General features: G+C 38.6%; 2 protein-coding genes across 3 annotated transcripts; both read left to right on the forward strand.

The window, feature by feature from the left end:
- Positions 1–35: 35 nt before the first annotated feature.
- Positions 36–4,255, forward strand: trmt10a (tRNA methyltransferase 10A). Its single transcript, XM_051428595.1, has 7 exons — positions 36–508; positions 958–1,123; positions 1,206–1,277; positions 1,359–1,433; positions 2,041–2,190; positions 2,278–2,383; positions 3,349–4,255. The coding sequence occupies exons 1-7, from the start codon at positions 336–338 to the stop codon at positions 3,534–3,536; spliced, it is 930 nt and encodes a 309-aa protein (XP_051284555.1). The 5' UTR covers positions 36–335; the 3' UTR covers positions 3,537–4,255.
- Positions 4,256–5,290: 1,035 nt separating this feature from the next.
- Positions 5,291–17,550, forward strand: spata6l (spermatogenesis associated 6-like). Of its 2 annotated transcripts, none has more exons than XM_051428566.1 (13): positions 5,291–5,408; positions 7,016–7,153; positions 7,941–7,989; positions 8,217–8,258; positions 8,386–8,510; positions 9,083–9,175; positions 10,513–10,764; positions 11,844–11,943; positions 12,206–12,252; positions 12,808–12,929; positions 16,129–16,222; positions 16,785–16,873; positions 17,372–17,550. In XM_051428566.1, exons 1-12 carry the CDS (start codon positions 5,298–5,300, stop codon positions 16,848–16,850), a joined length of 1,239 nt encoding a protein of 412 aa, XP_051284526.1. In that variant the 5' UTR covers positions 5,291–5,297; the 3' UTR covers positions 16,851–16,873; positions 17,372–17,550. The 2 variants fall into 2 exon arrangements, with proteins under 2 accessions (XP_051284526.1, XP_051284527.1); XM_051428567.1 differs by lacking the exon at positions 5,291–5,408 and adding an exon at positions 5,415–5,586.
- Positions 17,551–17,625: the final 75 nt, after the last annotated feature.

Raw genomic sequence — 17,625 nt, forward strand, 5'->3', positions numbered from 1 at the left:
TACAGCAGTGAATGCATCTGGCGCAGTCATATGACGTCACATAAGCGCCAACATAACATACATGTGGAAGTGTGTGGCTGAGTTAAAGAGCCCTGGTTCAGTTCCTTTTCTTGTTTAGTCGGTGTCTGTATGTCTGTGGGTGTCTGTATGTCTGTGGGTGTCTGTATGTCACAGCGATGGCGTCCTTTTAAAAGCTGTCGTTCCTCGTGAAGCTCTACAGGGACGAGCTGTGATTGGCTGTTCAATGCCGCCAGTTAGCGTTCTGAGCTAACATCAACAGCTAGTTGACACAGCGGCGTTAGCGAGCAGACATTAGCCAACTCTGCTCTTCACAAATGGCTGAAGATACTGTGAAAAGCGACCCTTCTTCCACCCGGCAGGGGGACGATAATCCAAATTCTAAGAGCAATAATGGCGACGCAGCGGCAGAAAACCAAACTCTGTCCAAAAGGCAAAGGAAGAAGCTTCTGAAGCAACAGAAATGGGAAGAGGAGAGGGAGCTACGAAAGTAAGTATGGTGATCAGTCATTCATTCTACTACAGAGGGGCCACAACAGTTGCCTAATGGTGTAACATGTGCTGTTTGTGCTTTTTAAAGTGTTATTTTGCATGGAAGCCCATGTGCTTCCTCCATGCCAAACTCCATTCAAACATTTGTCAATTTAAGGTTGTATAGCTTAGCTTGTAGGGGCTATTTGTCTATAACCTAAAGTAAATAAGGTGCCACTGATGCTCCTCCGAAACTCTATGTTGACAAAAGAAGACACAAGTATATAAACCCCATTATTAGGAAGTAAAACCATAATATGACCAAAATTGCTCTTAAAACTGGGATGTGCAGAGGTGTGTCCTGTTAAATTAATATATATTAAATATGTACCATGATGCAGTAGTCTGCAGCGTGGGGTCCTATTATTGCCCACATGTGCTGTATCTGTCCTGTGCTTTCTGCTGCAGGCAGAGACGGAAGGACAGAAAGCAACAGCGTCGGATGCAGAGGCAAAATCATCAGGAGGAGGAGGGAGAGGCCCAGGGTGTGAGGAAGCGTCCGCGCAGAGAGGTGACGCCCAGCTCCCTAAGGCTGGTGGTGGATTGCGGCTTCGACGACCTCATGCTGATCAAGGTAAGCAGCACCCATCATGTCCATATTGAGATATGAACTGAGGCACTGCTGACTCTCCTGACTGATAATGTTGTGTCCTCAGGATGTCCGGAAGCTTCACAAACAGATCCAGCGGTGCTATGCTGAGAACAGACGAGCCCTGCATCCAGTGCAGGTTAGTGGCTGCCGACTGACATGAAGCAGTAGAGACAGTTCTGTCTGATCTACTGAATAACCTCTCCTCTCACTCCTCCAGTTTTATCTGACGAGCCTGGGTGGACAGCTGAAACAGAGCATGGATGAAAAGGACAAAGGATGGGTCAACTGGAAGGTAAACATGATCCATGACTGATTTTTAGATTTTACATTAAAGCAGTTTCTCTTTTCACTCTTTGCAGTCTGGCAACTGTTTGGGACACTTAAGCAGGCTGTTATAATGTCATACTATGCATAGTCAGTCATCCCTATATTTGAGAGGCTGAAAAACGTTGTGATGTTCTGCCATGTTTACATGAAATATTGCTTCAACGGTGGATCGATTATCAAAATAGCAGTGAAATTTAGAGAGTCATTTTCTGACGATTAATCGAGTAATGGACTAATAGTTGCAGCTCTATGGTATTTACATGAATGCACTCAAAGAGACATACTTGAGTAACCATTGTTAAAAGCAGAAATCCTCATAGTTTATTTCTAAATAGAATCAAGTTACTTGAAGACAAACATTTTATCATAAAGTAATCAAAATGTACTACTTCAGTTGGTATTCATGTTATGATTCTATGTGAATACACACATTTTGTCTGTGTACTGTTACCTCTGCTTTTAGACTGCGGTGGTCCTTGCTTTGTTTAATATCAGTGTACAGTAGCGCTGCAAGCAACCGTTATTTTCATTATCATTTAATATGTCGACCATGCTGCTGCTGTTGTGTGCAGGACATTAACATAAAAACGGAGCACTACAGTGAAGTGGTGGCCAAGGAGGAGCTGGTTTACCTGACGTCAGACTCTCCCAACGTGCTGGAGGAGCTGGACCAAAAAAAGGCCTATGTGATAGGAGGCCTGGTGGACCACAACCATCATAAGGTACGTCTGGCAGCAATAACACCATGCCGGATGTGATCCCTACTCACTGATTTGGTCTTTAGATTTCTGTCCTGGTTTTGTTCACAGGGCATCACCTTTGAGAGGGCGAAGGAGCTGGGGATCGATCACGCGCAGCTCCCTCTGAGCAGTTTTGTTAAGATGAACAGTCGGAAGGTTCTGGCAGTCAACCATGGTAAGGACCGGTATCAGACCAATATATGAGACAAGTTTTAAGTCACGGCACAAATGGCTTTAGTATTTGCTGTTTATATCTTTAGAGTAAAATTGCCCACTTTACTCTGTTCTAAAGTTAGCTGAAAATGTTAGCATATGTGGCTAACTAGCATACCACCTACATCTGCAACCTAGCATTACCAAGGCCAGGAGAAAGGTATCATTAGCTAACTGTTTTGCGGAGTACCAGTTTGTTATAAAAAGGCCTATTCAGAACTACCACAGTATGGGAGCCATTTGACTATATCAGGTTAATGTTAGCTTTAGTGGCTTTAGTGGTCCTGCTCTCTATTATATTTGGGAAAGTTTACCAGAGATAACGGCTCATTGGTTTGTTCTCATTGATTGCTTTTTGTCAGTGAAGTCTACTGATTGAAAATACTATCCTTAAAGCATAAATGTAACCTTTGTGTTGCTCGTATCTTTTTCTTCAGTAAACATCTAAATGGGGTTATGCTAGGCAGAAATGTTATCTAAAATGTTTGAAATATATTCACTTCTAAATACTATTTGGCTCTGCTCCAATAACAGTTGTTAACACTTATCTACAGCAACCATTAGCAAGCTTGTTAGCTAGTAAACTTAAGATATCACTATATATGTCGCTTTTATCTTTTAACCATGTTCATAATTCTGAGATATATTGTCATGCCAAAAGAAATCTGTTTTCTGAGTTAATGACCTATTATGTCATAATTATAATGAAAAACAAATTCTGTATTGAATTCATTTTTTTCTTTAAGTGAATGCAACGTTTCCATAAGGTTCTGACTGAGGCTTGCTAAACTGTTATTGGAGCACAGAGTAAAAAGGGGCAGGGCCAGGAACAATCCAATCTGAATTATTCTCTGTGAAGAAGTTAGTTAATTCTTTCTCCCACTACTTACATTTGGTTTTAAAATCATCCTTTGGTCTTTCCTGCAGTGTTTGAGATCATCCTCGCGTACCTGGAGAAGGGCAGCTGGCAGGAGGCCTTCTTCACAGTCTTGCCTCAAAGGAAAGGAGCGGTGGCTGTCGACCAGGACGAAACAACAGCTCAGGAAAAAGAGGAGGAAGATTCAGACTCTGACTCTGACCCCGACACGCCAGAGCAAACTGAGAAAAAAGTCTAAGACTTAGTTCAAATGGACAACTTCAGACAAAGTCCAGACATCTCATGTCTGGATATATTGATGCTAAGGTTAAGTTTGAAAGATTGACATTCTGTCAACAAAAATATGTTTCTTTCAATTTTTTTTTTTTTTTTTAAACAGCTATTTATTGAATGTTTTACTTTGTGCCTCTTGTAATGGCTAATAACTTAGTTGAACATCTAATGGAAATACAAAATTTCAGTTTTGCTTAAAAAAATTGCAGAATATAGAGTGAAGATAATGATTTATACCTGAATTTTTATTCCTGTCTTTTATTGTTTAGCTCCAAGCTAAAGCTGTCAGACCTGTGCCAAATAGACTTGAAACATTTAAAGCAGTATGCAGTCAACACAACATGATTGTCACTGACCCTGGAATTCCTCAAATATTTTGTAATTTTTCAGAATGTAGTCAGAGTTTGGGGAATCTGAAGCCCATTTTCAAAAGTTTTTTTTCATATTAATGTAATGCAGGATAATGTCACCCAAAATGAAAAGAGAACTTATATTATTCTTACTATGCTTTTGGGAGATCATGGAAGCAGAGAACTTGCAATTATTATTATTTTTTTAATGCCTTTTTTCTTTTTTAATGCCATTATCACAAGACAATCATCCCCTTATAACCTGATACATTATGTTGTTATCTTGAGAACCTCCTGATCTCAAGAGAATGTCATTATAAAAAGATTGTCAGTATGGCCATTCTTTCCTTCCGTAGAAGACAGTCATTTGTTGAATATATGAATATAAATATAACCAGAAAATGGCATTAAAATGATGGAACAGATCATGAAATGCCAGGTTAAAATGCACAGTGGACATCGATGAAAGTGAAAATTGCATTTACAAAGAATGTTACAGTGTGATGCAGCAGAGATAATGCAAAGAGGTCATTTTGATTTGATAGACCACCCATATCTTCCTTCCAGGAAAGGCCAAGGTTCCAGACTGTTTGTTAGTTTACCTGTGCGGTAGTGCCTGAATGCACCGAAGCAAACTGCTACGTGAGTCAGGTGCTGAGTTGTTGTTGCACTGTTCGGAAATGAATGCATGGTTTTGCTACCCAAACTGAACATCTCTATATTTAAGGTACTATTGCTGTGGTCTGAAATGCACCCATGGATAAGACCCATTTCAACTTGCACCCAAGAACAATCAGACCCATTAGCTTTGACCCTATTGCACCTGACTTATGTGTGACACAGGTGAGGCCAATGCTACATATGATCAAGATAAGAGGAGGTTATGACTCTGAGCAGTGACATTAGTAGCTTTAATTCTGACTTGATGAAATGTAATGGGTGAACAGTGTATAGGCTCCTGTTCCTAAGGGCCTTAAGACAACACCTGCATTATTACTTGAGCTCGAGGCCCTGTCTTGAGAAGTAAGACACCATGTTTAAGGCACTCCATTATTTCAGTTTATCTTATGCTTACATTGGACATAACTAACAGATAATTACACAGCTCAGGGCCCCCTAGTGGGTTAACAGGACAGTGACAGATTTGGGGAAATATTTTACATTAAATTTACGTTGAGATTCATGGTTATTTTAGAAAGAATTTTTTTAGAATTGGGACAGTTATTAAGTTTGCTAGGAATCTCCAAGGGCCCATATCTCAAACTGAGAACCTCACAGGAGCTGTGCCCCAGGAGAAGAGGAAGAGGCGGGAAACCACGTGACCATATAAGTTACTAATAAGGTAGTAGGCTGCAATTATTTACGTTAGGTGTTTAATGGTTTCTGTTATAGAAAGATTGGTAATGGCAAATAACAATGTCCTGGAGTGGAGAGTCCTGGTTGCTGTAGCAACTAAACCCGGAAGCTGTAGTGTCCATGGTAACAAGGTAAGGTGACGCTAAACTTGAGGAGTACCAGAGAATGTCTAATAAGGAGACGTAGACGGGCTCTGGGAGTACGGTTTATTGTGTTGAGGCTGTAGCTAGTCCGTCTTACCACCTTCCATAGAAGAGTCCAATGTCCCGTAAAGCACTGAAGGTGGTGGTTGAGTTACAGTTCAGAGCGGTAAGAGTCTTCATTCATCTGTTAGGAGAGAACGGCACAGCATACACCAGTCTACGTCCTAGTGTTTGTCTTTTTCTCTCTCTTACCAACAAAGGGACGCGTTTGTTTAACTTACAGTGCTAACGTAAATGAACTGGGCGAGCTACTGCACCAGATACAGCTTACATTTCAACGTTTAAACTCGGTTCACCTGTCCTCTCCACCAAGTGCGTCTACACTGTAGCTGCTGCCTAGTAGTGTTTGTTGTAAATGAGGCTCAGATATTCAATGCAACTGGTGGTAATTCAGTAATATTTAATGTTCCATTTCTTTCTGAAAACCTGCCATGAAGGTCAATTTTAATATCCAATATGGCGTCTGCCTGTTAGAGTAGCACTGATCATTTTAATAGTGGCTAGTGACTAAAACATAAGTAATTTAGTAATTACTAATTACTCTTTTCAAAAGAAATTAGTTACACTAATAGTTATATTACATTTCCCCCCCCAACATTCAGACTTACAACAATTGAAATCCAGTTTGTTAAAATCAAATAATGGGAATAGTTCCAGCTGCTGAATATAAGTGTTTTCATCTTCCAAACTAGTTTCCTCCATGATTACCAAACTTAATCAAAGGATGTGATTGGATTGTTGGATTTCAGATCAGTAGGGTTGCCAACAAAAGTAATATTGTAACTAACATTTTTTGGGGTGGTAACGTATTTATTGGGGTAGTAATATTATTACTGAAATCTATTAGTAATTAGTTTAATATTACTAATAATGAGTTACAGCATTTGAAGGGAGTGAGACATCTTTATAAGGAGTACTTTACTTAAGTGTGTTTTGCTACTAAATAATTTTTTAACTGTAATTAAATGTTTTAAATATTTTAAAGTAAAGCCACTTTTACTCAAAGCCAAGCATACCTTTGTCCCTGATGCCTGCAGGACTGAACACTACATGGATTATGATTATATATAATATATAATTGTATATGCAAGTGATTGCAACCTTTTTTTTTATCCCTGATTAAGTGACATCTTCTATGGATATTTCATATTATATTCAAAATACAGTACAATGAAGCCAAATAGAAAACTCACTAACTGTACCCACCCCCCCAGTGCTCCTATGGCATTTGCAAGAATCCACCAGGCCAGAACGAAAACAACCAATCAGAGTTAGGTTGGGTTTAGCTGGCTGAAAAACTGTCTCCAGCTGACATTTTAATGTCCTTAATGGTCTTGAATACCAACGTGGAGGCTACATACACAACTTCATGCTAATAGCATGCGGCTAATGCCGAGTTCTTATCATATCGGTGTTGTCGCTATTACTTTTCAATCTCCTCATCTTTCTGAAAGGTCCAATATGTCCAACTAGGTGCTTAATATTACAGAAAATCAAACTAACATGGATGCCTCATATTACTCCACTGTTCTCAGGTTTCTTGTCCTGGAGTTCATCTGCCAGCCAAGGATGATATCTACCTCAGCATGTGCTTCATGGGCCAGTACCGTCAGTCTGAATGTCTCCCTGCCGTCTTTCCTCTGCTGTTCCATGAGAAGATGACCTTTGAAAAGGCAGGTCTTCACTTATGATCCATGTGGGAGACAGACAGCTATGATGAAGGGAGGTTTGAATAATGTGAATGAGAACAATAGCTGTGTGTAGTATGTAAAACGTGTTTTTAAAGGTATTTATCAGTAACTAGTTAGATCAAGTTATTCTCATTCTCTGTAATGTTAGTCGAGACATGCCTGTATTGAATTATATAAACTTAACATGGCTGTACAGTACTTACCAACAAGATGTCCACTCCTGTAGATACAGTCATAATAATATTAACTTTATATAGCACCTTTCAAAAACAAATTTACAAAGTGTTCTGAACATGATAAGCTTTCATTTTAGAGAAGAAAAAATGAGAGAAATGAATAAAGATTGCTATTAGCTATCAGGTGTGATTAAAAAACATAAAAATAAATCACATTAGATTTCCACTCATTTATTCTATCAAGTTACCTGAAGTCTTTAATGTAAATGGTAAATGGACTTCTATAGCATCTTTCTAGTCTTCTGATCACTCAAGGTTTTCCACTACATGCCACATTCACCCATTCACACACATTCATACTCCAAAGCACAGCAATTTGGCATTCAGTTTCTTGCTCAGCATGTCAAAGTGTCATGCAGCAGGAGGAGCTGCTTTATCTCCTGAGACCCAGCTGCTCAGTCCACTTTGTCCAAATCCGGACAAAAAAATGTTTTTTGGGGACTTTGAGGGAGAATACAGTTGAGTACATTCAAATTCATATATAACGTAAAATAAGAAAGATAAATAAACATGAATATTTTGTTTCTATTCAGATTTTCAGGCATGCAGTTGACCCTGGAGACATCGCTGTAATGCTTGAATGTAAGTTACATAATATTTGGTTGTATGCAGTATACCTCTTTCTTATAATTTAGCCCATTTAATCTCTTCAGCATTTTTTTTCTCAGTATGTGTACTTAGAAATTGTACTGAACAAAACTGCAATAAAGCCTAAAACATTCCTATAATATATCTCTATAGGAACTTATATAGGACATAACTTATAGGTTGCTGTGGATCTTTCTCAACTTGATACCATTTCTCTTTAGATGAGACGGCCAGAGTTGAACTGGTGCAGCTGATTCCTCCAGGTGAGGTTGTTTATTTTTCATTTAAATTTTTCTTTCTTTCACTGGTTATAATTACACATATTACCACAGACAACCTCTTTCCCATTTGCTTTGTCGCAGTGTAGCAGAAGTGTGTTTGTGTTTGCAGTGGGGGACACTCTGGCCTGCTTTGAAGAAGACGCTCGACGTTTCTTGTTCCCGGAGCCCAAACTGGTTCCCTCCTTCTCTGGAGTGGATCGAGAGGTTCTGATGACCCGAGCGCCACACTTTCCAGTAGGTCCAACCCTCTTACACATTGCCTTACAGTGTACAAAAATATTGTTCAAAAGGTTTTATATAAGGAATTCACTTCCAACTACACTGAACAAAATTATAAACGCAACACTTTTGTTTTTGCCCCCATTCATCATGAGCTGAACTCAAAGATCTAAGACTTTCTCTATGTATACAAAAGGCCTATTTCTCTCAAATATTGTTCACAAATCTGTCAAAATCTGTGTTAGTGAGCACTTCTCCTTTGCCGAGATAATCCATCCACCTCACAGGTGTGGCATATCAAGATGCTGATCAGACAGCATGGGTATTGCACAGGTGTGCCTTAGGCTGGCCACAATAAAAGGCCACTCAAAAATGTGCAGTTTCACTGTATTCGGGGGGTCCGGGGGGTCCGGGGGGGTCCGGAAACCAGTCAGTATCTGGTGTGACCACCATTTGTTCAGTGTACATACACAAATTAATGCATTTTCTGGACTGTCGTAGGAGAAAAATATTAAAAATGATGACTGACTATGAATGTGATCTTAATCTCATTATGGTATAAATATTTCCTCTCCTCTTTTTCCCAGGGTATCGCACCAAGGTTGGAGTTCTCCACCAAAACAACCATCATTGAGTGCTCAGCTGATGCAGAGATCAATATTTACCCCAATGTACCCATGGTAAAGATGATGTTATGTGGCTCAAAATGTATGTAGATGAGGTATAATGAATTAATCAAACTGCATCATATCTCAGGTCACATTAACTGGACCAGATTAGGTGTTTGTCAGCAGCAGACCTGTCCACTTCCAGTGTCCTAATGGATTCCTTGAATTCAAAGTGTTTTAATTTTAATATAAAACACAAGATCAATACATACAGTATAGTAATGCAATTTGTTTTTAATATATATATTTTGTACATTTTGGCAAAATGGCACCATTAAAAGTATGCTGATTTATCTATTAGCAGTTCCTGTTAGCAATGTATCCATGGATATACAGACAACTAGTTATAAGTTAAAAGGAACCTCTTTTTTCTGTGATTTCTAGGCCAGTTTATGGACATTTATTCACAATGAACATCAGTAATAATGATGTCCTTGAAAAGTGTAAATCCCACAGAATCTAAAAAAATGTGTAGCATGTCTGTGTGTTCATATTTGACTGAGGTATGACTCAGACAATAAGGGCTATGATTTTTGGCACAATTTGAAGCTATCGGATTAATCTACTTTCACTGCCTCATGAGCTGTGTGTCACAGCCACTGCTGCTGCAGCTGCTAACTGTAGTGAAAAACAGGCCAAACCAGCCGGTTCCTTTCACCTCACACAGTGTCTTTTCCTCTGAGGACCCACCTCAACTCCAAGATTAGGCCAAAAGCATGTTAAAAGAGTTGTTTTCTGGAGCCGAAGCAGTGCTTAGAAGCAAGTCCCACATTTATTTATAAGAAGCCAATGCTAGCACAATGCTTGGACACGTGTGATATGGTCACTTTTTATGCCCTTTTAAAGCCTGGATGGCTGATTTTTAAATTTGATTTTTCTTTTCATTTTCTCAACACAAATAACAAAAACTAATAGTAGACATGACCACAATGACCAGGTGAGGTCGAGGAAGGCCGAAGACAAAGGCCAAAAAACTGACAACCTGGTGGATACAGTACAGTTAGTTCCCAGATTGACCCCTCTCCCTCCTAATATGCTCAATGAAGGGCCCCCAGATCTTAAGAAATGTGGGATTTGGACCGAGTATGTTCAGGGTTCCCACGCATCCTGGTTACGGTTTGTGAGCAAGTGTTAACCTGTATTGTCAAGAAAACTCATAAGAGCTTGTAATGTTATTAACCAGAGAAAGCGTGATTGGACAACTACTTTTACCTGCAATTCAAAATTCCTAGAAATATAATATAAAATATATATGAAACAAATGTAAAGCTTTAACATAGGAAAGCCCGACTGATAGTGCTATTTTTAGCCTGTAGATAGGTTTGAGATATCAACTCTTTTGTTTTCAGAGGCCAGCGATAAAGAGGAACAGGAAACACCCCAGCAGACCCAGGACCTGCTCTCCTCAGAGGAAACAACCTCAGAACCTCGGAAGGAGACGAAGTCACAGACCTGGCAGCACCAGGTCACCGTCATACATCCCCAGGTCCCAGTCCCTGTCCCCTCTGAGAGCTGGAAACGCCCAGCGTCTGGCCCGACTCAGCCTGGACTCTGCAGCTCCCGACCCCACTGACTGGGACACGACCAGCACCTCCCAGCCAGTAAGCGCAAACAACACATTTATTTAATTTCCAGCCAGCAGGTGGCAGGGAAGAGCTAATTTAAGTACTGCTCCACTTTTTTACTGAGTGTACTCACACCTCTCTGATCTAATATGTCCTCTCCTGTGTTTTCACCAGTGAGAAAGTTTGAGAATCAGTTGTAGTATAGTGTCACAGTGACTCAGTCAGTAAAAGTACAATAAGAAAGTATTTAGTTCTGACACAATCTGAGGGCATGAGGAGGATACTAACAGGATATAAAGCAAGTCAATGTATCACTGACATGGTATAGTTTAATATAATATGGTACAAAATGATATAGTATAGGATATGAGATATAGTATGATATAGTACAGTATAGTACATATTTTATGTATATATGTCATATTCAATACGTAACAGTACAGAACAACAGATAAACTGTAAAATGAACCCAAATAGTGAACACAATAACTGCAGGTTAGCTGTACAGTAAAACAAGTGATTTGGATGAATTTGGAGCAGATTCGTCCCTGTGACTATTGATCAGGGATTAGTTTTCCTGATATTTTAGGAACTTTTTATACAAATATCTGTCTGTATTTATGTATTTAAATAATTTAAAAAATATCTAAAGGTGGCATTTGAAATCATTAAATTGTTTTATTTCCAAATCTTCAGACATTTTTCCATATACATGTCTTTTTACATTGAACTTAAGCCTGCCACTGAGTCTCAAATGTGGCCATAACACAGCATTAAACTAATTTCCATTTTTTGTTATTTTTTAAATATATCTAAATTTGACAGCATTTGACACCAAAGTGGGGGGGCAGCTGGGGTGACCAGGCTTGCTACACATCTAGATCCACCCCTGATTATATACCAATATTAAAATCAGGGAGTTTATAGTCATAATAATAATAATCAACTTTGTTTTGTTGAGAGAAAATGCTTTTTCTGCTACTCTCCATTTGTATCATATCGTAACTATCATAAGCTAGTCACTAACTATTTGTTGTTTGGAACACCTACTGCATGAATTGTTTCCTTCTCACAATACAATGATCCAGCTCACTGTGTCATTGTCCTGTGCATAGATTCTGGCCTCATGGCCTGGAGCCAGTCGATCTGCCTCGCCCCACCGCTCTACAGTGTTTACCAACTCCTCATCACCTTTGACCAGGTCTTCATCCACAGGTAGAAATCCTCATATAAAGCTGCTTTGTTGTTCCTAAGTATGGTTTACAGTCTCAATTTACCATCCCAGCTTGTGACATTTACTATTATTGTTATACTGCTCTGTTGACTTGACCTTATTCACTGGAACAAGCTGTTAGTTTGATGACGAAGGCCTACTATAAGTTTTCTATTGCACGACAACCTACTTACAGTCAGGTTCCCATCATCAAAGAAATTCTGTTGTGACTCAAAACATTTTTCCCCCTTTTTGCTGTTTTAGTGAGATTTTCTCCAACTGGCAGAAGAAAATCTTTATCCAATGGTTTGGTAGGAACATTTTTTTTCCCTCCTCTTCAAATCAAGCAAATGGTATACAGTGTGTTAATTAGTGAGCTTACGCGGTGTTAGACAGTGTATTTTGAAACTTAGGACAGAACCAAGCTAGCTGGGTTTCCCCCTGCTCCAGTCTTCATGCTAAGCTAGGCTAGCCACAGCTTGACTCCAACTCCATACTTAAAGTCACAGACAAAACATTGATATCCATCCTCTCATCTCATTTTCAGAAAGAAAGATGAAAACCCAAAACATGTTGAATTGTTCCTTTAAAGGTACAACCTGGGATTTATTTGAGTTTTACATTAGTAATGTTTGTATACACCTCAAATTGGACTCCAGTCAGTTGAGTAACAAACTAAAATGTAGATTTACCATATGTATATTAAAGTCTTCAATTAAGTGTCTAAATATACCATCGTTTTAGATTCACTGACTGAGCCTTTAATTAAATGCAACAGACCAGCATTGGACATAATGAATTGCACAGGTGCAGATGCATAAATAGGATGTTTATCCGATAGTGTAAGAAACTGTTTCCTTTGACAGGTTGGACGGATATCAGGAGACGACTCCAGCTCTTCAGAAACACACGACCCCCTTGACTACCACCAAGGTCCTGACGCTTCAAGACAGCAGCAGTCTTACAGGGACGAGGCCAGGCACAGCAGGTCCGTTTCGTGACTAGGTTTAAAATTTATTTGACGTGTGCTTCACTTTTTTTGGTGGCCTATGTCCCATCTGTTAAAATAATATTTAGATGTTGATATTTTTGTAATGTGCCAAGCAAAAAGCTTAAACTTGCTTCATTTAATATAAATGCCATACTCAATCCAATTAAGAGGGGGAACATTTTATCGAAACTAAAGGAAAAAAAAGTCCAAATTGCATACTTGCAGGAAACTCATCTTGATGACTCTCTAAACTGAACAAAATGGGGTTTAAACATGTCTACTTTTCTTCCTATAAATCAGGGAGGGGGAGAGGAGTGGCAATTTTGATATCCAGAACAGTAAACCATGAACATTTATGTGAATATAAAGATAAAGAAGGCAGATTTGTTATGATCACAGGCAAATTAGACGGTAAGTTGATGAGCCTCCTTAACATCTATGTTCCTCCTGGTAGTGACTGGTCCTTCTATAAATACATATTCGAAACAATTACATCAAAAATTCAAGGGATCCTACAAATGAACAATGATCAACAAATAGATACCTTCCTATCATCAATCCATTTACCAAAGGTCACAGATGAACAAAATGAACTGCCAAAATAGCAAAAGAAGAACTACAATCAGCAATAGGAAAACTAAAGGGAGGAAAAACCCTGGGAACAGATGGCTTCACACCAGAATGGTACAAAATAATGAAAGACCAATTAGTTCCAACACTACTGAAAACATTTAACTGGGTGCTGGAAAATGAAAACAATCCCCCCATCATGGAGAGAAGCAATTCCGAAGGACAGGAGGGACAGACTGGACTGTGGGAATTATCTCCCAGTTAGTATTCTAAATATTGACTACAAACTGTTCACCTCCATACTATCTAAAAAGAATGGAACAGATATTACCAGAGCTAATACACAAGGACCAGACGGGATTCATTAAACAGAGACAGACCCAAGACAACATCGGGAGGACACTTCATATAATGAGGCAAGTCATGTAAGGTGGACTTTCTTATATAAAGAACTGGCTAAATTTGGCCTCCACACAACCATAATTAAGATATTTGCAGCACTGTACAACAGTCCCACAGCTAGAATTTAAATTAATGGTGACCTCACCAACCCATTTACTTTGGAAAAAGGTAGAGACAAGGGTGCTGTGCATCGCCACTCCTCTTTGCCTTGTTCATAGAACCCCTGAGCCAATGGCTACATAAGAGGCCAGATATTAAGGGGGTAACAATGTCCACAGGGGAACAGAAATTGGCTTTATTTGCGGACGATATATTGATAACTTTAACGCAGCCTACACACACACTCCCAAAATTAATGAACATGCTAAATGAATTCGGCCTACTTTCGGGCTATAAAATCAACATTAACAAAACCCAGGTACTAGCCCTTAATTATGTGATAAAGACCCTTTACATGGAACTGGGATGCAGAATGTATCAAATATCTGGGAGTAACACTGCCAAAAAACCTTTCCAAGATATTTGATCTCAAGTATGGACCTCTAAATTCAAGAATAAAAGCAGACATGCAAAGATGAAACGTTATCCCTTTCCTGAGTTTAAGTTCCAGGATCGAGTCAATTAGGATGAATATCCTTCCACAATGACTTTATCTTTTTCAATGCCTGCCTGTGGAAACACCACCAAAACAATTTTCAATTTGGGACAGGTTAATATCAAGATACATATGGCAAGGGAAAAGGGCTAGAGTAAAATATTGGCTTGCCTATGCTCACCAACTTACTCAACAGAATGGAAAGACATAGAAGGCACAATGGTAGAAGATATACCAATAACAGCCCTATTGGCAGATAATAAACTACAGGATGAACTGGTGGTCTCAGATTATCCAATGCTTGCTGTTCTTTTGAAGTCCTGGCAGGAAACAGCCAAACTCTGCAGACTGGGCGATTCATCCAAACTCCTGAGGTGGTGTGCCTATGACTCAGACTTTGCAGCCAATAAAAACGAGGTAGATTTAAGACCTGGACCTCTAAGGGGTTAACTACATATTATTAATTTATCCCCAAGGGGGCATTTTAGAACTTTGAAGATCTACAGAACAAACATGGTCTGGGATAGATGATTTTTATAGATACTTACAAGTTGACAGCAAGCAAAAAAACAATAACGGTTATTAATAAAAATGGTTAAGGGCAGAACCACCCAACATTGAGGAATGGATCGATATTGTATACGAGATATACATTGTGGAAAAATCATATATATATCATATCATTTTCTCTTAAAGTGCAAACAGAAAAGTTTTATCAGATCTGGACTAAATGGACGGAGTATGTAAAACCTATACAACCGGACTTCATATAACTGCATCTGTAATGAAGGATAACCTACCCCCTTTAATTGATTCAGCCATTTATGTTACTCATTTTTATAGTGTAAGCCTATTCACCAAAGTGTCAATTTATCCCTAGCTTTTACCTTTTTTGTGTATATAATGTGTGTGTCATTAATTATTCAGTAAGCTCCCCAGTTCAACTCTGTTCTGTTGATTGTTAACATCAACTTAAAAATGGAAAACGGGAAAAGCAAAAGACCTAATGTTGTAGTAAATTGTTTGCAACTGTACTTGTAATGTTTTGCTTTTTCAAATAAAGAGAGAAAAAAAAGCTTAAACTTAACTAGCAGGCCGCAAAGCCAATAGCTCTCACACTTTCAATGTGTACTATAAATATAAATAGTATTTGTCTCAAAAAGACATTTGAGTTATGGTTATATTTAAAGGGCACTAGCAAAGTATTAAGCTTTAGCTAAGAAAGTATGTTATTAGTTAGTATTATGTTGGACTCATTGTCTCAGCATATCAGAAATACATTGAGCAGCAACATGTCTGTCTTGCCTGTCTTGGCTCAACCTGGTCAGAAGATGGCAGCACGCATTATGAACCAATGCAAATAAATGAAATGCTTTTTAATGTTTTAACTTATTAAGCTCACTTTAAATGTATTTAACTAATAACTTAAATTACTAACCTAACTCTAAAGGCACTCTCGGCAATTACACTGTCACTTAGCAAAATCAGGATGTGCAGATATTGCACGTCTCACCTGACTGACTGCAATCAAATGCAGATGACACTGGAAATGTTATGTTTAAAAGTAATGATGACTAATAAGAATGCCACTCAAGCTAAGATTTCCCTGACTATTGGTATAATGACTAGGTCTCAGTCCAGCTTTCACAGAGAATGGGAAGAGGTTCAAGAGCGTGTCCGAGGACTCCTTACGACACCAAAAGCTGTACGCCGACTTGTCTATGTAAGTAATACATGACATTAGGCTCTGTGTTAGATATCACAGCATCAGTATCTGTTTCAGTCTGGTGTTAGACTTGTTGCCATTCATACAGGCCAAAATATTGGTTCAGTTGTTGCAACATTGTAGTTGTAGATGTCTAATAGGATAGTCACTCCTTCTTTCAGTGGGCTGTACCCATGTGTTATTTGTTATCTGAATAGGAACTGCCTTCAAAATTTACTCTTCTTAGAAACTGTAATTGTTTTTTTTTTTAAACTATCCAAATTTCTTAAATAAATTGACCTCAACTGCAGAGGGAACCAGGCCTTTATTTGAAACAGGCTTGTATTAGAGACATTCCTTTATTTTTATATATTCAAATATATTTTTTCATAAATATGTATTTTTTCTGATTTGCTTTTACTTTTTACTTTTCAAGTTGATGTTGATCATGTGTCATTCCCTCCCATTCTTAGTAGACTTTTGTTTTGAAACAGCTGAAGGAAATGTTGAGTTTGAATGTACCAAACATCACAGATGAAAGATGTAATGATGGAAGAATATGACTGCAATTGTGTTTTAGGGGGCCACACACTCCGAAATAGACAAGGTTTTAGCCAGGAGATCCATCTCTCCAGGTCCACCATGACGAGCAGGCCAGGCTGTGGATAGGTGAGGTTGACCTGCTCTGTGTCTCCACTTTTGTCTTTAAAAAATTCTGCCCTCTTGGGGCAACCAGGTGACCTCGTGGTTAAGATACATGTTATCATGTAATATCTTGTTCTTAAATGTTGTCCTAGGAAGATATATTTTATATTATTATAACTGTGTTGCTACCTCCTCTTATATAACTTATAGTTGTTTAAAAATACACCAATTAACAAGTATATTGGCTTACAAGTACATTATAGTGGGTTATAGACCATTTAGTTAATATAGTGGCTCTAAATGCTAAATAGTAGGAAAAATGGTGTTTGATTTGACAAAAATTGTAAGGAGAGCAGTAACAAGACTTATTTACATATTAAGTGACTCACCACCCCGAATGTCTGTATGTGCTAAACTGTCCCACAAATGCCAAGTTAGGACAACCTTTCTGAGGCAGTAAAGCAAAGTTGTGTTATTGTTAAAGGTGCGTGATGTCACATATGTCTTTTTCCTCACCTTCAGGGAGAGAGACCATCACCTTGCCAATGAAGTCTTCAGATCTCAAGACTCTCCTGATATTTGTGTGTGTGCAAAACATAGAGGTATTTCACTGCAGTGGTTTGATACATGTCCATACACCCTGTATTAATGACTGGCAAAATAAGTTGTCTTATGTTAAAATAAAGTTTTTAGAATTGAAACTCATCTCATTTTGAACACAGCCAGGAGGCAGTTTGACGTCATAAGTACCCATCCCGTTAATCTATCAAGCTGAC

This window comes from Dicentrarchus labrax, unplaced genomic scaffold (assembly GCF_905237075.1).
Source record: "Dicentrarchus labrax unplaced genomic scaffold, dlabrax2021, whole genome shotgun sequence".
Classification (NCBI taxonomy): domain Eukaryota; kingdom Metazoa; phylum Chordata; class Actinopteri; family Moronidae; genus Dicentrarchus; species Dicentrarchus labrax.